This window comes from Sander lucioperca, chromosome 13 (assembly GCF_008315115.2).
Source record: "Sander lucioperca isolate FBNREF2018 chromosome 13, SLUC_FBN_1.2, whole genome shotgun sequence".
Taxonomy (NCBI): domain Eukaryota; kingdom Metazoa; phylum Chordata; class Actinopteri; order Perciformes; family Percidae; genus Sander; species Sander lucioperca.
In genome coordinates this window covers 8230971-8255876 of record NC_050185.1, presented here as the reverse complement: position 1 = coordinate 8255876, position 24906 = coordinate 8230971, and the positions used below count along the sequence as shown (strand labels likewise).

Here is a 24906-nt window from a genome sequence, read left to right as displayed (position 1 = left end):
TCAGTACACTGGATCCTTCTTGTTCTTTTTTTTTTTGGTCAGTTTGTTTAAAATGCTGCTGTATAGGCAGAAGTATGAGCACAGAACACAAGTTTTTCCCATGATCAGTAGTCCACAACATTTTGGTGAGCATCCTTTCTATATGTTCCACATTGTTTTTAGAATAGGATGAATAAAATGGTGCAATTACTATACAACTGAGCTGTGTCTGCACATAATTGTTGGATGGTTTAAGGTCAAATGTTTTTAGAGTAAAACTAAAGGCAGAAATGCCAAACATTTAATGGTTCCAGCTTCTCAAATGTTTAATGATTTGCTTTTATAATGTGTGTCATTTAACATGTTTGGGATTTTGGACATTTGTAACCTAGAGCCTGACCATTAAATATTTATTAAAGAATTATAACCAAGATATGTACTGACTGGGACGAGTTACAGTTAAAAATAAATAAACTTTGCGTCCTAGTTGGTGTCATGTTATAGGGTTCACGGTTTCTAAATTACCGGCACTTTTTTTTTTCTTTTTTTTTTTTTACTTTTCTGTACTGCAATTTTCATGATACCTGTTTATTTACATATCTATGCAGAAATAGAAATACCTTCAACAAGCTAGTATTAGCCCAAATGTCGGTGCAACTCAATTTTTTTCTCACTGTTTTCTGACATTTTGTTTGTCAGGTAGTTACAAGTTAGCTCATTTTTATTGTGCCATAACACTGGCCATCTTGGCAATAATATTTTTTCCAGGTTTTTTTTTTTTTATGGGTCATGATAAAGCTCCTAACGGGTTGTTTGTGTTGGACTGCGGTGATAATAGCAGAACAAAAGGAATTTTCGGCTGTACCTTCCAGCTCCTCTTGTAGCTTCTCCAGGGTCTCTGAGGGCAGCTGGAGATGCACAGGGGCGCCTCATGTCCTGGGTCTGCCCCGAGGTCTCCTGGGCTCACCGTGCCAGATGCACACACCCCCCACAACTGGTTTTGTGCTGCACGAAACAGTTGGATGTTGCAAAATAAGCTCCACATTAAAACACACTGAATACTGGTAGCAGCTGTAACATGTTTGTTCATTTTTTGGTTGATTTTCAAATGAGAAAAAACAAGCTTTAACATTATTAAAGCTTCAATATCCTCTGTAGAAAATGGAACAAGCAATTATTGATCAATGACCTATTTATCAAGCAGTTATGATGGTATGGTTGTTACTGCCTCATAGCACAAGTATAGATAAGATATAGAAAGACAATACCGGTGGGGGGGATTCCAATCATTGTTGATAGTTCTGGCTTTCAGCTCTCACTACCCAGTCTGTAGGCCTACTGTATGTACTGTAGGAACTAAAGTTCTCCACCTGATGGCATTTCAAATCATTCTTCTCCATAAGTCTTCAAACATTTTCACCTGATCAACAGCAGAGCACGGTGCTCTGAGTAAGAGACATTTTTAGCAATGGTGGCTGCTTCCCAGGCCAGCCATGGGCCAGCCGGAAACCATGACAATGCAGGATTGTTTGACTGGACAATTTGTTTATTGATTTCTCTGATAAAAGGGCAAAGTACATTCAGTAAAATATTTGACCACAAAGAGACATGGAGGCAGAGGAATACAGTAGTAACATATTCCAGATTCAAGCAAGACAATAAATCCACAGCATGAGCCTGCATGAACGTGACCCAGCACAGAAAACAGGCACATTGAGCTTAAGAGGGGAGGGATTCTGTCAGGCCTTAGGGAAATGTATGGTTATGAAGGCTGCATCCATGAATACAGAAAATATTCATCAGAGATGTCTGACAATTGGAGGAAAGGGAAATGAGAAGTCGCTTCCATTTGATGAGAATCACCCATTCTGCCGGGAGAGCTGAGAAAGCAAAGGCTTTGTGAAGGGTTTTAGGAATAGTTTGAAGAAGAAATAGAGGACAAGTTGTAAAAGCAGGGTCCTTCCTTCCCATGTACAGTGGAGCTCAACATTTAAAACACTGTCAGATTTAGGAGGGGACGGTGTGAAATCCATCAAATGTAAGACAAGACTGGAAAGAACACAGCAACATATTGCAGTATTATTCTTTGTGATGGATCTCTGCTCTCAGCGACGCAGTTGATTTCAAATGTGAAAATGTGGCTGACTAACACGAGCTGATGCTGAGCCAGAGGCCTGCTGCTGCTGCAATGCATTCTGGTCATCACCAACAGAGGGCGATAGAGGTTAGAACACATATTTTAAAGCTCTGTAAATATCTGTACATGAGCTTGTAGATCATTACTGATCCTTCTCTGTATGTAACTCTATCTACTCCATTGTGACAGGGCAGATGTGTCCCTTACCCAAAGGCTTTCTTAAGACTGAAAACTTTCCCAATTTTTATGATTGCTTTGATGCGTCACAACTGAGAAATCAAAACTCCAACTTGGGCAATGAGGATATCTTTGAGAGGAGAAGAAGGATAAAGTCTTGATCCTGCTTTTATTTCCCCTCATACTTGCATGTGTAAGATCTTGTTCAGATAGGTTTTTGTATTTGTTAGACAGGGGAGGGGCTCCTCACATCTGCAGTATCACTGTTTCAAGATACAGGGCAGTGCTGATGTTTGTTGTGGGTACTTGTATTTGCAGACAGATGAAATAAAGATAATTGGAGAAAAATATGTGTAAGTAGATTATTTGAAATGATTTACGTAATTGTGTACTCATAGACTGACTCAGTTTAAGACATTTACAGATGTTTGTAGTTCTGTGCCACTATGTCCATTTTAAATTGTGCAAATGTGTAGTGTAGTGTAAATGTTTGTTATTGGTTTATCCGGCTTAAATATTTGAATCCCTAACCCTAACCCTAAATAATCAAAACTGGGTAGTGCAGCCCACCCCAAAAACCTATTATAATTTCCTTTACATAAATACAGACATTTGCACCATTAATGGATGCAGAAAAGGCACAAATTCTCAACCTCCAAATTACATCCTTGCTGTCTGTATTTGTCCATCCATCTTCGTCCGCTTATCCGGTAACGGGTCGCGGGGGTAGCAGCTCCAGCAGGGGACCCCAAACTTCCCTTTCCCGAGCCACATTAACCAACTCCGACTGGGGGATCCCGAGGCGTTCCCAGGCCAGGTTGGAGATATAATCCCTCCACCTAGTCCTGGGTCTTCCCCGAGGCCTCCTCCCAGCTGGACGTGCCTGGAACACCTCCCTAGGGAGGCGCCCAGGGGGCATCCTTACCAGATGCCCGAACCACCTCAACTGGCTCCTTTCGACGCGAAGGAGCAGCGGCTCTACTCCGAGCTCCTCACGGATGACTGAGCTTCTCACCCTTTCTCTAAGGGAGACGCCAGCCACCCTCCTGAGGAAACCCATTTCGGCCGCTTGTACCCCTGTCTGTATTTGTGTCATTATGAAAATGCTCAGTGCTATGGAGCCCAGAAACGAACGTAAGCAGTCACATGTTATCAGCCGTGTCACAAATGGGCATCAATAAATGATAGCCTATTGTCAGTTAGATAATTCAAATGGAGTGTAAAGAAATATGATTTTCCACTGGAGTGGAGAGGACAGGGTGGTTGATTAACATTGGTGGAGAAACACACTGAGCCCCGGACTTGTCTAGCTATGCAGCTGTAGCTAACTTGTAATGAAACTACACCAGCCAGTACACGTAATGTCAAGCATATGCGCTGCACACTGCTGCTGTCACATTAATAAACTATTAAGAGCAGCTAGGGCACTTAACTAACCAACGCTACTTGTAAGTCACAGACACCATGCTTCTATCTTTATAACATCCTCATCTTTCTGTGCATGTTTCTCGTCTCCACTGAGGACCACAATGGAAATAATGGGTTGAAAAATGAAATGAGCTAGTGAAAGATAAATAAAAGAATGAAATACTTTCAGAATCTCAAGTGAAAAGGAAATAGGAACCCCGAAGGCTGAACACTGATAGACAGAAATGGTGTGAATTCAAATTAGGACAGGCACAAATACTGTAGGTCTATGTAAAAGGCCTTGTAAAGATATTTTAAAGCCCCTGAAAATCTTTTTTTTCTTTAAAAATTGAATATTCATGACTCAATAAGCAACAATCAACATTTAAAAAAAAAAGAAACATGTTAAAGTATTATAACACTAGTCATCAGGAATACGTGGGTGTGGTTTGATCAGATTAACAATGATAAAACCATTTGACAAAAGCCAACAGTCATCAGATTTGATTCAAATATTGTTAAACCCTGATTGGTGCACAGAAGTGTGTGACGTCACCTTTTTCCAACTGGACTCCGCCCATTCCAATCTGGCAAGTGAAATAATCAAAACTGCTCCAACTTTTGCAGAACACAGCTTGTTCATATATGATCCTATGAAGCTGATTGAGAAAATATGTTTTTAAGGGCTTTTAAACACAGTCCTCTTATTTTTATACTGCAGCTGTTTTCACATATGACTGCATATAACATGAAAATAGGAAGAAACGGATGGATTACTTAAATATGATGTTTGACTACTGAATTTCTCTTGAGTCAATGTTAAAAAAAATTCAAACCAGTCAACCACAATGGAGAAAAAAAAACCTTGTTCACTCCTTATGTGAGAAACATTAGTCATCGGATGTCTGAGGCCAAGGCCTGGCTGTGTGAAGTGGAAATGTGTTTGAAGTTAAAGCTGGAATGCTTGAAGAGTGGACATCTTTGTGTTGTCACATTAACTCAGGCACATAAGATCTTTTGCTTTTTGCTCTTTTGAGCTCAGCTTCTCAGTGAAGTTTAGCATGACAGGACCAACATCCAGTAAAACTATTAGGGAAATATACAAAGAGCAAAAAGTAAAGTAAGAAATGTGTAATAGAGGGCAATAGGTGCTTGTACCATGTGAGTGACCCTCTCATCAAAACGTGGCACACATTTAACATCATTTGCAGACACAAAACAGAATTAAAGAAAGGGGGGGGGGGTAACAGACTGAAGCTAGAGATTGTTGAATTAGCTAATTGAACTCAGAATACGACACCGCTTGTCCATTATAAGAACATCAACTACTCCAAAAGGGTCAATCATTTCATAAATGAGAATACTGTGCAATGAGATTGGAGGACTGCATGTGACCTTGTGCACAGTATAATTTCATGCTCAGCAGATTGATGTTGTTATCGCATCTAAATTACAGCAGAAATGATTATGACCGTAGGCACCGTGGATTCAAGGGAGGCAACAAAGGACTTTATCTGTGTGGCAGATTAATGTTGTGCACATATTCTCTCTCTTGGAGACACTGGACTCTGCACTCAGGCATACCAATCCCTTGAACTTCTGAGATAAGATAGCCAAGGTATATGAATAAAAGAGGAGGCAGGACATGTAAGAAATGATTACTTAGAAGAAAGATGCCTTCATTTCACTACATATTATATATATATATATATATATATATTTTTTTTTAACTATGTTTAAGGAGTTTGTGCTGCAGTCAGAGTGAGGATCTTAAAACAGTGATTCTGATATGATAAAAATGTCTACATTTTCGGTTTCATTATGAATCTGTTATTATCACTTTTGTTCCTGTTAGGTCACCAGATAACATTTTAATTTCCCACTCCTCTAACAGATCAGAGGAAATATGTTAAAATAATATCCATGGCAGAGAGGAGTCAGATCCAGAAATCCAGGGTATGTAAAAATATAAAATAAAATGTAACACTCCTACAACAGAGACCAGTATTTAAACCAGTGCAAACTTTAAGTGTTAATGTTAATTCAAAATAGTGTATTACCAGTAGCTTGTGTCACATGTCTTGAGTCACTTTACAGTGCCCTAAAGTTAAATAATGTCATCATCTGTTAGAGTTTATCATTCAGGGTCACATACCATAACTTCACATATATTGTATTAAATGATAATATACTTACTATGATTATTATTTGTTACATTCTTAATAATTAGTATGTACTCTGCACCCTCCCCCTCTCTCTCAATCTCTTACACACCATTTAATTAGACTTTTATTGTGCTGTTGTTCCCTTTTGCTCCGTGACTACAGCCCACAGTCTTTTGCTTCCTCCTGTGCTATTGCTTCATAGCTCTAACTTTCATATCTGCTTGTTCCAGTGATTGTGCGTGGGCGTGTGTATGTATATGTGAGAAATACAACAGTAAACGTAGATTGAGCTCACGTGCCAATACTTCAGTGCATCATGCTGTGGCTCGTGTCATGCTGCATTTACAAGCAAAGAACAAAGAGCAAAGGAAGTACCTTTCAACTCATTTTGTCTCAGCCATTATGGTTGACAGATAGGTGATAGATAGGTGGCTCAAGGTTTCTTTCATATTACAAATTTCAATTAATATGAAAAAGTATTATGAATTATGACATGGTAGATCATACTGATTTCAAAGTTTTCAAATCACAGGTAAAGCTCAGAAAAAGCACACATTGCAGTGGGTGCACTGAGTCTTTCCTGCAGGCCATGTGAGAGGTTGAATACATATTTTGTGCAGGGGACAAAAGAGATGTGCTTGATGCTGGCCCTACCCTCTGTGTCAGTCAGTGTGGAATCAGGATGTTGGACTGAGGGGCAGGGCGCTGGGCCTGTTAAATATTGACTGCAAGTGTAATAATTAACCTGCCACCAACTCCTGATCCCTTAAACTGGCTGCTCTGCCTCGCTGCCATTGCTTCGCCGTCTTGGCTGACATTTACATCGAAATGCGCCTCTTTTAGCTTTAGTATCACCTTCTGTGTCTTTGTCTGTCTTGGTCCTGTCTGCTCTGTTTCTTCTTTTCTGTATTCCCCTCTGCTGCTCTGGCCCGGCTCCCTGTGTCAGACACCCTGCTGCTGCTCTTCAAACCTTTGGCCTCGTCCTGTGAAAGCCAGCAGGCCATGCATTTCAAAGTGAGTATAGTTCTTACCCAAAACTTAATTCTAAATTTACAGGATTTAAACAATGTACAAGGACAACTCCAATAATGTTTTTAATCAAATGAATACCTGACAGAAGCAGGTGGCAAACCAAAAATCTATATATTTTTGCTACTTTTATATTTTACTTCATAGAAATGGCTCTATGTTTAAGAAAACATTATGTATTGTGAGACAAAGTTTTCCTGACTTTAATAAGCTGAAAACTTTAGTAAACCTAAGTATTTTTTCTCTTTTTTAATGTTTTAAAAAATGTAAATTATTTTGGTGCCGCTATCGAATGAAACATACTAGGTGTAATTGTAGTAATTTTCTAATAAATGTTAATAAGGCAGAATGCAGTCTGGTTAATCTATTCAACGGAATAAAAAGCAACCAAGTAAGCATAATATGGTCAAACAGAGCTTCTAAACATTTAATTGCTTTATTGTTCAGTTTTGTTCTTTGTGCAGAGTTTTACTGCGAGGCAAAGTCTACAGAGATATGTATCTGCAAGCTGCACAAGGCAGGTTGATAGAGAACAAAATGCATAACAGGATTTGAAAAAGCCCTCGAAAAGCTTCAGACTGAGAGAATATTGACAAACTGAGACCAATCTTTTAGTAATTATGAGGACAAATGTCAGTGTAAGCAGGAAATGGAGGGCCTGCAGGTACATAGGTCAGGCACACCCATATATTCACATATTGAAAAGCGCACTCATGTTGACAGCAACCATAAAATCTGTGTTATCTATACAGGCCTTGGCCCTTTGGCCGTGCTGTTGGAAGAGCGTGAGCAATGATGGCCTCTACTTGAGGCAATAAAACTGGGAGGAGGAAATTGCTGGGTCAAAGTCACTTGCAAGTGGATACTCCTCACGTACTAAAGCAACTGCCTTCAAGGCCAAATCCTGACTTAACTTCGGTGCTGTCTCTTGCTCCTTTTCTCCTCTTTCTCTCTCGCTTTCATCTCAGGTATTTCCACACCAGTGCCCAACACTGAAAACGTGATCTTCATCATAGGTTTGTCCACCTGCAACATGGCTGACTTGGAGAAGAACTGGAGAAGCTGTAATTTGTCAGCGATGAGCCTTCTGGTGCTTGCTGGATGTAACAGCAACTCCATGTGGAAGCGTTGTCTGTTCCAGTGGAGGTGCTGTTACCTGCAGAGAGCCGCCGAACACAACCCGACGAGGCCTGAACACTTCCTGAGAGGGCGCAAAGCTCGCTGTTTCATTAAATGTTGAGTTAGTTTTTTATTTTGAAGTAGCTGAAGAGTAATGGGACACAAGGCGATGACCTATGAATTGACAGCCAGTGATTGTAATATCTGCCTGTCAGTTCTGTAGGCCACTGCTGTGTTTGTCCCTCTAAATGTGTACAGCACAGATGTGGATGTGTCTACAGTCGGTGTATCGACGAGCCAACTGGGACGTTTGTGCCTTTTATACACATCGTAATTGTTTTTGAAGCATATTTTACAATGAATAAAGTTTGAATGTGTTGCTTTATGCGTGGATGAGTCTGTCATTTGTCCTCTCTTGGTCTGGGTAAGATTAATATGTGTTGTCAAAGAAAGTCAAACTTTAAAACTCATAATCATGATATACTAATAGTTACAAGATCATTAAAGGAATAGCAAAGATAAAGTTACCTCAATATATAGTTCATAGTACATATATATATATATATATATATATATATATATATATATATATATATAAATTTAAATCTAGCCTGCAAACAAAATGAGTGTGTTTACAAAATCATCATTAGATAGATAGTCATTATTGTCCATTGGGAAAATGTGTTTTCACAGTCTGTACATCATTAAACTAACAATGATTGATAACCGCCATCAAAATGTGACTTTTGCATTCTGTACTATTAATAATTCATCGTTTTGAAAAATGGCACATGTTCATTGGACTTGAAAATGTTACATAGAATTCACATTAAAAGAAAATATTGGGCGCCTGGGTAGCTCACCTGGTAGAGCGCACCCATATATAGAGGGTTTTCTCCTCGACGCAGCGGCCGCGGATTCAACTCCGACCTACGGCCCTTTGCTGCATGTCGTTCCCCATCTCTCTCCCCCTTCATGTCTTCAGCTGTCCTATACAGATAAAGGCCTAAAATGCCCAAAAAAAATGATCTTTAAAAAAAGAAAATATTGTTAATTCGTATATGTGTGTCCATATGCCTAGGCTTATTGTTCCTTATAATAGAATGTGTTATTCTGCTAATCAGATCCAAATGTAATACTGTGAAAATATTGATGTAGACATGTCTATCTATCTATCTATCTATCTATCTATCTATCTACCTATCTATCTATCTACCTATCTATCTATCTATCTATCTATCTATCTATAATAATGTAAGTGTCAGGCAACTGTTCGAGGGGCAGACAACCTGACCTGTGCAGTCCTCCACTCTGTAGCCTATTTACTCTGAATAACCCCATGAGCAACCTGTCGTGAATACATTACTACAAATTACTTAGTTTGCTAATGAGACCAATTACTACAAAAATACTCACCTGGTAGAGCATGCGCCCATGTGCAGAGGCTCAGTCCTCAAAGCAGTGGCCGTGGGTTCGGTTCTGACTTGCAGCCCTTTACTGCATGTCATTCCCCCTCTCTCTCCTTTCATGTCTAAGTTGTCCTGCCACAAATAAAGCAAAAAAAAATTGCCTAAAATGCAAAAAAAAAAAACAACAACTGAAGGGGGGACAGTGAGGAGTTGTGGTCCAGAAAACCAACCAGCAACCATGTGCTGGGACATAACTTGGCCACAGGTATATTCTGGGTCATTATATTTGCTGTGTTTTGATTAAATTCGAATTTATATTGGAATATGCTACAAGGAAAAAAACAGTATGACCTGGAATGATGACCTATGAATATACTGGCATGAGAGTGCTGCCTTTGCTGCCATCTGGCAGCTTGATGGACACATTGGACAGGGAGCAAAGGCAGTTGCTTCCTTTGTCTGGTACGGATAAAGCATTGCATTTGAGCTGTTAAAAAAGGCAAAGTCAAATATTACTCCCAGGCACAAATCAAGCTGTGTAGTCTGCACAGACAGTTAAAGTAGTCTGTCCGGAGGATTAAGCGAAGGCGGAAGTAGAGAGGACTGAATCATATTCGTTTACTTTTTGTGAATCGTGACGGCAGTGGTCTTTAATTTAATAATCACCTAAACAAAATAAAGACACCGAGTTAAATACAACGTCGGTGTATCCGTGAATCATTATACTCAGTCTAATATATTTATAGGGATAATAAATAATGATAAATGTGCCTAAATAGATGTATTATAAAATCAGAAGAACCAAGGACATAAGGACAAACCATACAGTCTATGGGGACAAACACTGCCACCTAGTGGTGAAGCGACAGACGAGCACTTCCCGTCACTCGTGACGCAGAGAAACGCGGTAAAACGATATTCCGGTTTGTAGAAGGAGGGCAGCAGCAGCAGCATGGCATCCGACAGCACCATGGATAACGTTAATGGACGAGAGACCGTTTCCCTGAACGGGGAGCCGATAGTTAAGCGGCCACGGGAGAGTGTCTCGCAGGAGTGTCCTCTCCGTGTCCCGAAGGAGCCTCAGAACAAAGTGACCGTCGTGCTCGGAGCGCAGTGGGGCGACGAGGGCAAAGGAAAAGTTGTGGACTTGCTCGCAATGGATGCGGATATTGTATGCAGGTGCCAGGTACACAACTACGCTGTCGATTTAACTTCACAATTACCATTCAAACTGACTACATCATACAATGGCGGTGTTATTAAATCGTCCACTAACAGTAACATGGAGTTTGGTGAAAGTCGTTACTGTTAATATTCATGACCGGGTTGCGACGTCAACAACCTTGTCTGACATCCCGGATGTGGAAGTGCTAATTGAATGCTAAGTTAATGCTAGTAAGAACCCGAGTGACAACTGCTTGCCTGTTTCTCTGGGTTTAAAAAAATAAAAATAATCTTCTGCCGTGGTAGCATAATGATTTATGTGCTCTGAATCAGCACATGACCTCAACACGATAAGTGTATCCTGTGAATGTAACATTACGTAACGTTAACGTACTGACTGTCCATTGTTGCTCAGCTGTTCCTATCTCTCTTGGCAGTCAACCCTGTGACATTTAACTTGCAGAAATGTTTTTTCTTTTGATCTCGTGACCAGACCACAGACAACAAAGAACACTGTTACTGCAGGGGTTGAATAACAGTTGGCCCTGTTTTTATGAACCAGGCTAAGGTGTTATACAAGGCCGTGTCACTGTAACTGTCCTCTGTATTGATGGTTTCTGTAGTTTACTTGCCTTCAGTGTTGTCTTTCATCAGAAAACTGCCTTCTAGCTGAAAATCTGTTCTGTTTGCAGGGAGGCAACAATGCAGGTCACACAGTGGTTGTGGACTCAGTGGAGTATGACTTCCACCTGCTGCCCAGTGGAGTGCTCAACAAGAAGGCAGTCTCCTTCATTGGTACATGATAATCCTTGTGTTTTTATTTTGAAATACTTGGCGGGAACAGAAAGATCCTAATAAAACAAACAATGAGTATATGACCGAGATCAGGGTGAAATCAAAAGCACAGCAGACAACCTTATCAGTTGTAATGTGTCATGTAGTTGGTGGAGTGAGCTGTTTTTGTAGTGCACACACACCTAGCTAAACAGAGTATGCTTGGGTACATATGGAAAATCAACACAGTGCACACAAGACTTACAGGACTATAGATAGTTACACAAACGTTAAACTAACCCACAGGTCAAACAAATAAACAGTCAATGTAAACGTACCCAGTGTTGCTACGTTGCTCTGGTATCACAAATACCATTTAACTTTTTTTGCTTTTCCTCTTTTTTGGTAGTTTTTTCCCCCCAGTAATATGAAAACATGAGAGAGGAAACATTTAAAGGAACTTCTGTTAAAGTGATTGGATTTAACCTCAGGGAAAACATCAGCAGTTTATTACTCATAAGAAGTTATTTCTCACAATGTTTGTTAAAGATTAATTTTGCATTACAGGCAACGGAGTGGTGATACACCTACCAGGTCTTTTTGAGGAGGCTGAGAAGAACCTGCAGAAAGGCAAAGGTATAGTTTTCTGAATAATAAGAGAGATGTGGAGGATATATTTATTCATAATTCAAATTGAAAGTCCAAAGAGAAAACGAAGCAAGATCAAATTAAAAATAGTATTATTTTACTACGCTACTAGGAAAAATCATGCCGTAATTAAATGTGAAATGTAAAAGCTTAAATGGAAATACTTCAATTAAAATCTCAAATAGAAAAAAAGAAATCATTTTATTTTAGCCTTTCCCCTTTATAAATTTCAATTTGACATTTTATCTTTTGAATTTTACATTTGACATTGACATTTTAAGATTCACCTTTTACATTTCGATTTAACATTAAGCTTTTCATTTAGAAGTGACAGGTTTAAATGAGGAGGCGTGGCCCAACGGCTGGTGGGAGGGTCTGAAACCACTTCCAGCTGACAGCGGGGGCTGTGAGTATTACTGGCCGCCGGTAAGCAAGCGATCCCGGCCACTACAGCACGTAGCGATGTGCCCCGGGCAAGGGAAGGGAGGGAGGAAGCCACTTCAGCCTGCTGGAGAAGCCGCTACAGTAGCTGTCTCCTTACCTTGCCCAGGGCTGCTTGCTACGTGCTGTAGCAGCGATGATGCCGAATCTCTAGATGACCTGCAGCTGAGCCTCGCATGATTGAACCGCGCTTATAGTTAGATAAAGTTGTGGGGAAATGAGTGGTGAAATAGCAAATGAAAATTGTAAAAGGTTTCCAGTTGTTGCCTGCTGCTACTACGGCAAACTCCCGATCTAGATTCTAGAATTGATTGCTTTTTTCGTCTGCTATTTCACCACTAAATTCATTTCTGAGACTGTTTTATGCGAGAAATTAACTGTGTACAGTTTGACTATGGGCAGTTTTACAAAAATTGATGGCCAGTTGCACATTTTCTCAGATATGTTGTCGGACATGGAAGCTCCAGTCTTAGGTGACAGCCAGCTGGCGGTGGCCGGGATAGCTTGCTTACCGGCGGCCAGTAATACTCACAGCCCCCGCTGTCAGCTGGAAGTCGTTTAAGACCCTCCCACCAGCCGTTGTGCCACGCCTCCTCATTTAAATTGACACCTGTCACTTCTAAATGAAAAGCTTAATGTTGAATCAAAATGTAAAAGGTGAATCTTAAAATGTAAAATTAAAAAGATAAAATGTCAAATTGAAAATTATAAAGGGGAAAGGTTGCCTGGGAAACTATTAGTACAGTCATTAGTATAAAGTAGAGGTCGACCGATAGTGGATTTTACCGATACCGATAGCTAGGTTGGGCCGTATTTGCCGATAACCGATTAATCGACCGATAGTATTTATAACTTATACAGTTGACAAAATATATACATCGTTTCAAAAAAAAGTCCAGACGCTTTTGTCAATAATCAAAATAATAATGTCATATTTATTGATATTACACCCACAGCAATGCTACACAAGCATGTGTGTTGTCTAAAACAGTTCTCCTACATATTTGGAGTCATCCAGTGCAAAAATAAACACAATGAGCATTATAATTCATGGACAAACTATTTACATTTCTTCAAAAAAGGCCCAAATGTATGCCAAATCTCAAAACAGTGACGCCATTCTTCTCTGTAGAACGGTTTAGAACGGTAACAGACGATCTCTGACCTGGAGGGATCTATCTTTCCCACTATACTCTTTGTTCTCGCTTGGATGCCCATATAAGGCGTAATGTGTGACGGACCTGCCTTCCCATTGGTTGAAAACAAAGGGCATCATGGGAAGATTGGGAGATTCCCCTGTCGGTAGCACCTACTGTCTATGGGTAGTATGGAGTTAGCGGCAGAAATGACCGAAAACGTGATGAATTATGGACATCAAGTGGATAAATCTTGGATGTAACAGTTTGGATTTAATGCTCAACAACCAGCAATCAGTAAGTCTCTGTTATTAAATGATCTAAATATGAATCAGAGGTGCCGTTTGGGATCGTGGACGATCCTTTAGGGTTCTGATTCTGACATTTGGGTCGGACTTGCGTTTATTTTTGTCAGTGTTTTAACCGCTTGAGGTAAGTTAGCCTACTACTAATGTTTGGCGTCATCTCAGCCTCGAAAGCAAACAAACATACTGTTGTGCTGTTCTTTCTCTACTAATGCAGCATCTATTCAACAAATTAATAACTTTATAATGATATGACAAAATGTACTGTATACATACCTTTTTGCTGTCGATGCTTTAAACGCGCATCTGATGTCAGCCTTCTCCGCACAGCTTGTGCTCTCCGTGCAGCGCGCAGTAACACGTGTCGAAAATAAACAACACGAGGCATCAGTGATAGTTTTTATTTCGCCTCTAGATGCCGCTATTGTAATGCATGATGCCAGCAGACCCTTCTCAGCTCTTGCGTACTGTGTAATGAATGACAGCGCGCTTCTCAGCCGCTCCAGCAACGGACGCAACCAGGAAAAACTATCGGTATGGATTTTTGCCGATAACGATAGTTCCACCAATCAACTATCGGTGCCGATTAATCGACAAAACCGATGAATCGGTCGACCTCTAGTATAAAGGGTAAACAGGACCGGTGAACTTACACACCCCTGAGGTGTACTGATGCATTTTGATTCAGAAAGCGAGTCGTTAATCCTAACATTTTGGGTTCTATCTGTTAAAAAAATAGAACCATTTAATAATAGAAGGATTAACATTCATCTGAGTCATTTTCTGTAAGAGCAGATGAGGCCGTAATGTATTAAAAGCAGAACTAAAATCAATGAACAAAAGGCGTGCATAGGCCTTGGGATCCTCCAGGTGCTTAAAAGTTAGGTGGGTGATACTATTAATTGCATCGTCTGTACTCCTCCCCTGCCTATAAGCAAACTGGAGTGGATCTAGTTCAGTATTGACTTCAGATTTCAGTATGGATACCATGTATTTTTCAAAACATTTCATAACAACAGAAGTTAAAGCCACCGGTCTATAATCGTTGTTTTCTGTAGGACAGGGTTTCTTTGGAATGGGAATGATGGGAGATTTTTTTCCAGAGAGCAGGAACCAGATGGGAATCTACAGACCTCTGAAACACAGGGCACCACGCAGGGGTTAGCTCTGCAGCAAAGGTCTTAAGGAGAAAAGCAGAGATGCCATCCGGGCCTGCAGATGGGCATACATGGCTGAAAAGTGACAGAATTTTGAGGGGATCAACTACTAACCTAGAACAGGAGTCAATTGTAAATGACTGTAGTACATTATTACATTCCAAAGAGTAGTCCTGTGTATCAAACCTCAGAAAGAAATCATTAAATTCATCTGCTTTACTCTGCTCATCATATGTTGTGAGGCCCTTTCTATGTGTTGTCATATTTGTAACAGATTTCATGGAGACCCAAAGTTTTTTAGAGTCCATAGAGGCAAAATTCTGTTCTATGACATCCCTATGTTTCCTTCTTGCATCCCTTAAGAACTGATTAAGCTCCCTTTGAACTGATTTCAACCCCATCCTATCATGGTTTTTGGACTGATAAATGATGGCTGAATTCCATTTAGTGCTGTCTGGGTCCTGGTATTGCACATACTGGCTTACTCTCACACTGTCATGGTTTACTAGAACATATGCATCAATCAGAGCCATAGGTCATTTTATTAGTAATACCTGTGTTTTACCTACTGTGACAAGTTAAAATGTTTGCTGTGAACAGATCTATTCTACTGTCTGACAATTTCCATGTTGCGTCATGAAACAGGAAGTGGTTTGTAACTAGACTGTACATCAAATCTTCCCCAAACTCCACATGTTTGATAAGAGTCCCGGCCTGAAGACCTCTACATGCCAATATTGACTCATAGTCATAGCGCCACCTGCTGGCAACAGGGAATTAAAGCCTTATGCGACAAACATCTCGGATATATGTGAAATTACATTGTGTGGTCCACACTTTACATAGAGCAACATAATGCACGTTAAGTGCAGGTTGTGTAACGCCACGTAGTGGACACAGGAAGTGATAAAAATTTGCAATAGATAATTTCCAGCGCTTCGCACTTTGCGTACTGTCCAACGGTCGTGCAAATGTACTGCTGCGTCAACCGGCATCCCCGTCAGTAGCTCCGACGTACGGGGAGGTGCATGGCCCATTTATCACTGCTTGCAGCTTTAATTCAAATTTGTATCTTCTGTTTGTTTTTTTGTATGCCACTTGTTAAAATGGTCAGACCAGAATTGAAACACTTAATTACCTTTTAAGAGACGGGTCTAAAAAATATAAGGTGTGTTGTATTTCACAAGACTTTCAAAAAAGTACATCATTATCAGATAATATGAAAGGGAATGTATTGGTTTCTGGCTTCAAAAACATAGAGCTGTGTCCCTAATACACAAGAAGCCCGCAATGGAATTTGTAGGATGTAACAATACCTGCTAAATAGATGAGGTATGTAGGTGTTTGTTGTAGTGCAAACATGTAATGTGGTTTTCGTTGTATTGCATGCAGGATTACAAGGATGGGAGGAGAGATTAAAGATATCTGACCGTGCCCACCTTGGTGAGTAAGCATTTCCCCATTGACATTTTTGAATTAGAAATGTCCTTGTATTGACAGTCCCTTCTCTACCTCTAGTGTTCAACTTCCATCAAGCTGTTGATGGAATCCAGGAGCAGCAGCGGCAGCAACAAGAAGGGAAAAAGTAAATCTACTCTAAAAATACTGTATCTTTTACTTTAAAGTGTATATTTTGTGTACTGTTCTCAAGTTGGAGTGATTCTTTAAATCTCTTTAAATTTATTAAAATCAATAGTTTATTAATGTTGTGTTTTTATATGTTCTCCAGTTTGGGAACCACCAAAAAGGGTATCGGTCCTGCCTACTCCTCCAAAGCTGCTCGCAACGGCCTGCGGGTCTGTGACCTCGTCTCAGACTTCAAGGTTTTCGAGGAAAAGTGAGTTTTCTGTTTTTCTTCTAATTTCCTTAATTTTCATATTCTCATTATGTCACATTACCCGTGGTCTAAAATGAGATAACATGTCAAAGACTGCCGATTGGAACTTCAGATCGTGTCACTGTGCAAAGTTTAATATTTCCAACTTCATAGTGTGTAGAGCTTTTGATGTCTTAGTCGATTCCGTTTTGGTTTTGCAATACTTTGGCGAGCTTGTAAAGGGCCGTTGGGTTTCCATCCCCAAATGCGATAAAGGAACTTCTCAAGACACAAATTTGGGTTCAGGATAGGGCTGGGCGATAAGGAGAAAATCAGATATCACGATATTCTAGACCAAATACCTCGATATCGATATTGGTGCGATATTCTAGGGTTGGCAATTGGTGCTTTAACAAAATATCTTCACACTTAGATTTTAGATAAATAATCCTCAGTAATGTGGACATAATGTCTAAGTGGGGAAAAGACAAATAATAGAACAGCTAGAACAGTCTGGTAAGTTCAGAAAAGTACATCACTTCACTGTAATGCAGCCTTTTAAAACCAGGAAAAGACAACACTTATGTCATATCACGATATTACGATGTCCAAAATCTAAGACGATATCTAGGCTCATATCACGATAGCGATATAATATCGATATATCGTCCAGCCCTAGTTCAGGAATATTTGATCATGATGATTTTCTTTTTAAACACAATGCTTCAATACTTGTAGTGTCTGTATCTTCTCCTGCCACCAGATGGCAACATCTGGCTGTGGTACACGTAAAAGCTGCTGTTGCTCTGCTTTAATGGGAGCATACTGATAGCCTCTCTGTCCTATTATATCATGTTGTGAAATAATATTGTGTATTTGCTTGCTGAGAGATGCACATACTGTAAGCGTTAATGAACATGTGTAAGCAGACTCTGTCCTCTTTGCAGGTTCCGTATGTTGGCAGAACATTTCCTGACCATGTATCCAAAACTTAACGTGGACGTTGACAGTGAACTGGAGCAGCTGAAGGTGAGCCAGGAAATACTGATCGAATCACACCAGTGTGTTTTCACTCAGTCGCTTGGCATTGAGGTTGTAACAGTAGACCTTGTTCATTGAAGACATTCGGACATGTCAGTGGGTGTAAATATTAAAATGAAAGATGGCCGAATTTAGCTTTGGTTTCAAGGTCCTGGTGTTGTGCGTACTGGCTCACTGTCACGGCTTACTGAGACACTAGAACGGAGACATCCTTAATGTTGTTACTAACAGCTAGGCTTTTACTAATTTCAAATGCCTGCTGTGAGAAATGCCATTTTATTTTGTGAATGGAAACAATTATTTAATCTATATTTGGCTTGATTAATAATAGTTTGGGAAAAAAAAATAACATTTGTAATGCTGATATTTGTTATGACACTAATGCAGCTTTTATAGATGGAACAAATAAAAAATGATGACGTTTCCTAGAGATGATTGTTTATTCACTAGTTTTATATGATAAGGGTGTCAGTTCCCTCTCACCTGAGTTTGAATGGTTGACAGTAAGAGTTGCAATTGCTAAACAGTATTCAGTGTGTTCATTATCTTAGTATACAGTCTTTTCCATTCATAATAGCTTGTAGATTTCAAACAGCACATCTAGAGATGCACCAAAGCACTTGTTGGTTACTGTTTTTCAGGGACTTGCAGAGAGACTGCGTCCTCTGGTGACTGATGGGGTCTACTTCATGCACAGAGCTCTTACTGGTCCCAGTAAGAAGATCCTGGTGGAGGGAGCCAACGCTGCTCTGCTGGATATTGACTTTGGTGAGCAACACAGGGTTTGTGGAATTGATAATAAAGATGGACGGGTGTTTTGCTTCCTCGGGTTAACAGATGTTTCTCCGTTCAGGGACGTATCCTTTCGTGACGTCTTCTAACTGCACTGTGGGAGGAGTGTGCACTGGTCTGGGCGTGCCGCCATCATACGTTGGCCGAGTGTACGGTGTCGTCAAAGCGTACACCACCCGGGTGGGCGTCGGCGCTTTCCCAACAGAGCAGGATAATGTGAGTAAAGGCGCGTTTGAAATGAAGCAGTTTTTAGTTGTGTGTTAATTAGGGCTGCACAATATATGTTTTGTTTGTTTTTTTTGCGTTATTGCGATGTCAACTTATGCAATAAACACATTTTTTTTTGAGTAAGTTGAAAGAGAGTATCGGTATAAAACTACTAGTGCTGTTAAACGATTAAAATATTTAATCACGATTAATCACATTAATGTCATAGTTAACTCGCAATTAATTGCACATTTTTATCTATTCTAAATGTCCCTAGATTTCTTTTTGTCCCATTATTTTTTCTCATTTTAATGCTCTTATCAACATGGAAAAGTGGATCGGCTTGCTTTGTGCTTTTGTCGCCTGGCTTTGACGAGGGGGCGGAGAATTGGCATCACCTGTGTGCTTGGCCATCAAGTGGTATTTCAGACTGGACGTGCTGCGATGATAGCTCAGTTCACAACGACAAAACACACAGATCACTTTGGTCTTGTCAATGGAACCATTTGGCAACTTTTTAAAAGTAAACTTTCCATTCAGAATCTTATTGGCATCCATTTCGGCGTCTCGCGCTCGCCATCCACTCAAAACGTAACGAAAAAAACTACAAAGTTTTCTATGCCAAAAGGAAAATTAATCTCGCGCAAAAAAAATTCACGCCGTTAAAATGGGTTTGCGTTAACGCTGTTAATAACGCGTTTAACTGACAGCACTAAAAACTACACTTTAAAATGTAACTGTCATTCTCTTTTTGGTGGAGCATTTTATGTTCGATTCAATTTGTTCAATAAAATAATGATGTATTGATTTTCTTTGTTTTTCAAATTTCAACAAGCAATTTTCTGTACTTTAGCAGAATACTGAAAGCAGCAGAAAGGTAGAATTGAGTACATTTTAATATCTGTTTATTTATCTATCACATATTTTCCTCATGTCGTGCAGCTCTAATGTTGATGGAAAAAAAGATCCTGCTAATTAGAGATACATGTTTACAAGCTGAGAAGTCTTCAATGTTGTGATTCATCCCACTGGCTTCTCAGGCGCCAACCTACTCCACCGGGTTGAAGGAGATATGCGATGTTATTGTCAGGTTACCACAGCAGTCAGGCATATTTAGTTTTAAGATGAAGGTAATAGGAATATTTTTAGATGAACCAACATTCGGGGGGGAAAAGTAAACTCCTAATTCTAAAATAACACTTGAGGACTTGGAAATAAAGCGAATATTTATCACATTATAAAACAATCCTGCGATGAATGCAGTACCCATGCAGAACAATATATTACTGAGCAAGGACACACTGTGTCATAAATAGATGTGAAAGATGCAGCACAGCTCAGCAGTACTGCAGAGAGATGGTGAGTGAATCATCTGGCCTGTGTCTCCTTGTTCAGTAACTGTTAAATTGAAGCTCACTGCACTAGCATTGGTATTAAAAAAGGTTCCAGTCAGTACCCAGCTGTAGCCGTTATTGTGACTGTGGGGGAGTTTTTATTTTCATTAAGCCCCTGACACACCAACCCGACGGCTGACCATCGGCAGAAAAGGCAGTCTGACTGATCAGTCTGCTCCCCGAGGTCCAAAAAGTGCCTCGGAACACACCGAAGCGACGCCGTCTTGAGCGTACGTTCTGCGCGTGCGCGAGACGCCGATAGTAATGGCGGCTTGTTCCAAATACAATCTCGTATTTTACGAAAATAGTTCACTGAAACGTGTTTCTGAAAACATTTAAAGCGAGAAATAGGCCATACAGTTGCTGAATCTGTCTTCATTTCAGATCGACAAAGGTCAGTTTAAAAGATTTTCGTCACTCATCCCGCTCGTTATTTCAGGGTTAGCGCTCCACCAATCAGATTGGTGGAGCGAGTCCGACTGCCCGCCCTCCGACCCAGCAAGTCAGGTTGGCCAAAATGAAGGCCGGCAGCTCCTCTGACGGACGACGGCACGGAACACACCGAACAGACTCGAGTCACTGACCTCGCCAGACGGTCCGACGGCCGATTATCGGGTTGGTGTGTCAGGGCCATTACATGGAGATGAGGCTTGACTAGTCAAAACAGAGAAGATTAGTTGAAGTGATATGTAGGGCTGCACAGTATATCGTTTTTTTAATCATCATCGCATTATCAACTAGTGCAATAAACACATCATGACCAGGGGCTGCAACATATCGCGATAGACGCTTTTTTTGTTAGTTGAAAGTGAATACCAGTAGAAAACTGCACATTAAAATGTAACTGTCGTCCTTTTTTTAGTGGCGCCTTTTATATTCAATTCAATGTTCAATAAAAGAATGTTGGAAATGATTTCCTGTCGTTTGTTTTAAATTCATCAAGCAATTTGTTGTATTTTTTAGCAGAATACTGAAAGCAGCAGAAATGCTGAACTGAGTACACTTTAATATCTGTTTATTTATCGCGAGTAATATAGTTATTGCGATATTTAACAACGTAGTCGCATATTTTCCTCATGTCGTGCAGCCCTACTGACGTGACATCCCACATTGAGGCTCCTGTCCCAGTGGTGGAGGTTCCCCTGTGAGCCAAACAGGCCTCAGTGACATCATCAGTTCTTTGGGTGTCGTGGTCAGCTTCAGCCTCGAGGTTACAGAGGCAGACGTGTGGTCAGATGTAGTTCAGTTAAAAATCAGGGTGATGAAGCAGGATGTTACTGGAATGTGCAGCTGACTGTCCCTACACAGATATAGATGTAAAAACAGGCAGAATCAACACGATATCCCTGACATTTGCGGACGTATCTGGGGGATTTCGAAAAGTATGTCGTTTTATATTTCAAAGCAGTTGTTTTTCCTCTTGTCTTTCACAGTTGACAGTGTATGCTTCCTGTCTGTTGTGTTTCAGGAGACTGGAGAACTGTTACAGTCCAGAGGGCGAGAGTTCGGTGTGACGACGGGCAGAAGGAGGCGTTGTGGTTGGCTGGACCTGATACTGGTCCGGTACGCCCACATGGTCAACGGCTTCACTGCGTAAGAACCCATCTCAACCATTTCAGAATATCAACCCGACCTGCTAATGTGATTACTGGAGGTCCAGTTAAGCCTCGTGGTGCACCCTGACTGTCCATTGCCATCAGAGTTGAACAGAGTGACTTCTTTCCTTGCAGGATTGCCCTGACGAAGCTGGACATTTTGGACACGCTGCCGGAGATTAAAGTGGGCGTGGCCTATAAAGTTGATGGACAATCTCTACCAAGTTTCCCCGGTAGGTCATTCCCGTTTAGTTGTTTTGAAGATGTGCTCGTTGCTCCCATTACAGAAAAATAGCAGCGGATTTAACAGTCAACAAGCATTAGCTTAATCACTTCAAATTAGATGTTGGTGTTGCCCTAAAGTAGGGGGCAGAGTTTGATCACTGTAGTATTTTCATTATCTGTCATTTAATTTTTTCAAGGGATTAAAAGACCTGAAAATAGTGAAAACTGAACTTTACAAGTCTGACTTGCACAGCTGAAAACCCAAATATATATACAAATTTCTGTGATATAAAACCTATAAAACAATGGTAGTAAAGCAGCAAATCCTCTCACGTTTGAGAAGCTGGAACCAGTGAATGTTTGTCATTTCTGCTTAAAGAATATTGTGATGTCCTGATCTTTAGTTGAAAATATTCGACTTTAAGACTATCCATCTATCCACAAATATTTTAATGCCAGAAAAACACAATTACTGTAAACACAGGAGAGGACCCGAACACTAGGTACTACTAAGATTTTGGTTACAGGTGAACGAATGTAGCGTTTGTGCTCCCCAATGTGTTGTTTTACACGTCAGCTTTTCCTAGCAGGAAATCCAACCTCTTGGGATTTGTAAATTTATTTTGCAGCAGATTTCAGGGTGCATTTATCTTCTATATCTCTCTGCTCGCACCGCCCAATGGAGCAAATTGAATTGTTCAGCTAATGAACCAGAGGATGATAAAACAACTTCTCTCTGTCTGCTTCTGACGTGACACTGCAGCTGCTCTCGGCCAGCCAGTTATCACTGATTTCCCTCATACATTAATCATCTTTATGGGGCTGGATGTTGGATGAAGTGGCTCTTATCCTGACCCAGATTTGTTTACTAGTTGTGCTGCAGTCTTTTATCAGTTTGATGTACACTCGGGAGCATCTCACCGTTTCAGATAATAAAATGTATCAATCTTGCGTGCAGACCATAAATGGTGGTAAAGGACAGCTGTCCAGCATGTTGTTTTGACCACGTCTTTTAACAAATTAGTATGAATCAATAACTGGAAACCAGAAGAAAAACATTTCATAAGAGATAAGATCAACTTTATTGATACCACAATGGGGAAATGAATAGAAATAGAATAGAAAAATACACAAAGAATAAAATAGGAAGACAAAATAAGAGAGTAGTAACGGTAATATCTACACTATAGACAGGTGGGGAGAATATATATACAGATGAATATGAAATGGCGGGCGCCTGGGTAGCTCACCTGGTAGAGCACGCACCCATATACCGAGGCTCAGTCCTCGATGCAGCAGCCGCGGGTTGGGTCTGGCTTGCGGCCCTTTGCTGCACGTCATTCCCTCTCTCAATCCCCTTTCATGTCTAAGCTGTCCTGTCAAAAATTAAGGCCAAAAAAATAAATAAATGAAATGGCATATTGCACAGGTCACAGTAATTAACTATAAATAAATAAGTGCCGAAACTTTTTACGTGTTGGCTCATGTTCATCTTTGACTCAATGTAATCAATGTGCTTCTGTTGTAGCGAACATGGACGTTTTGACGCGGGTGTCAGTGGACTACGAGACGTTGCCCGGCTGGTGCTGCAACACGGAGGCAGCTCGGAGCTTCGAGGAGCTGCCGTCACAGGCACAGAGTTACATTCGGTTCATCGAGGACTTCCTGCAAGTGCCAGGTTTGTCAAGAGGCACTTTACATTAATGGATAGACTGCAGCCAAATTGTTAATTCGCTTTGCCAAACCTGCCAGTCACGTCTTGTCTGTCTTTCTTTTTCTCATTTCATTTCAGTGAAGTGGGTTGGAGTCGGCAAGTCCAGAGAGAGCATGATCAAACTGTTTTGATCCGTCTGCAGACCTGTAGTCCTCCTCAACAAACAGTTCAGATAATGATTTCAGGTTTTGGTAGGATTACAGGAGGAGTTAAAAATGCAAAATCTCCTAAAGGAAATACTTCACCAGCAAGGCTATTTGTGAAAATTTAAGTTGCTGCTTGGGAATCACATTTACAACTATTTTTCTTGGGTATAATGTATGCATTCCGCATAATGTTTTCTATATTTATTAGGCTGTTAACTTTTAAAACTTGGTGCAAATGGGTTGATCATTTATTCATTTATTGCATTCTACAGTAAAGCGCGGTTGTTGTTTTTTTAGCATTTGAAGCTAATTAATCTTAATTGATCTGTTCTCCAGGTTGTTGTTTTGTCACATATATCTGCAGAGCCATTGATGAACAGATGTAGAAGCCTTCGTATTAAAGGGCACAACATAATAAAGAGATTATTTTCAGACTTCGTAATGAGATGGACAAATGATTGGAAGTCATTGTGCGATTGCAAACTTTTCTATCGAACCATTTTAAAACACTTTAAAAACACGAATGCATCTCAGTTAAGTTTGTAACAATATGTTCATGATGTATGTTGGAATGAACATAATGCTTTTTAAATCATACTCAAAATGGAAAACTCAACACTAAACAACTGAATTTGAATAGATGTTTTCCTCATCATAATTGAGGAAAAGTAGGTAGAAATTCCTCGAACACAGAGATATTGGCTCTTTTTGAGAAGTTTGTGTAAATGTAAAAAAAAGAAAAGATCCAGTAATGTTCCAATGTTTCCTACGTCATTCATTGTCAATAATGTAAAAGACTCTTACTCAGCTTACTCTTATCAATAAAAGGAAACTAATCTTTAGTGTTTCTTTTATTTTGTCATTTTCATTCAGCTTTTAGTAAATGGTTTAGCCCAGAGATATTCAACAGGGGGTCCGTGACCCCTAGG

The 24906-nt window shown here is 40.2% G+C and overlaps 1 protein-coding gene and 1 long non-coding RNA gene across 2 annotated transcripts; both read left to right on the top strand.

The window, feature by feature from the left end:
- Positions 1 to 6655: 6655 nt before the first annotated feature.
- Positions 6656 to 8398, top strand: LOC116058229. Its single transcript, XR_004106992.1, has 2 exons — positions 6656 to 6879; positions 7863 to 8398. It is a non-coding gene; the product is annotated as an uncharacterized LOC116058229 (long non-coding RNA).
- A 1911-nt stretch (positions 8399 to 10309) lies between these two features.
- Positions 10310 to 24819, top strand: adssl (adenylosuccinate synthase, like). The gene is made up of 13 exons (XM_031310989.2): positions 10310 to 10608; positions 11279 to 11381; positions 11928 to 11996; positions 16440 to 16490; positions 16566 to 16632; positions 16777 to 16884; positions 17811 to 17892; positions 18546 to 18672; positions 18758 to 18912; positions 21766 to 21890; positions 22028 to 22125; positions 23646 to 23795; positions 23910 to 24819. Exons 1-13 carry the CDS (start codon positions 10375 to 10377, stop codon positions 23960 to 23962), a joined length of 1422 nt encoding a protein of 473 aa, XP_031166849.1. The 5' UTR covers positions 10310 to 10374; the 3' UTR covers positions 23963 to 24819.
- Positions 24820 to 24906: the final 87 nt, after the last annotated feature.

What these genes read in the sequence shown, in the direction of transcription:
- adssl (XM_031310989.2), top strand. Translation starts at nt 10,375, where the DNA reads ATGGCATCCGACAGCACCATGGATAACGTTAATGGACGAGAGACCGTT. An exon ending in GTGAACTGGAGCAGCTGAAG is followed by an intron (nt 17,893 to 18,545) that starts GTGAGCCAGGAA and finishes ACTGTTTTTCAG; the next exon opens with GGACTTGCAGAGAGACTGCG. An exon ending in TCTGCTGGATATTGACTTTG is followed by an intron (nt 18,673 to 18,757) that starts GTGAGCAACACA and finishes TTCTCCGTTCAG; the next exon opens with GGACGTATCCTTTCGTGACG.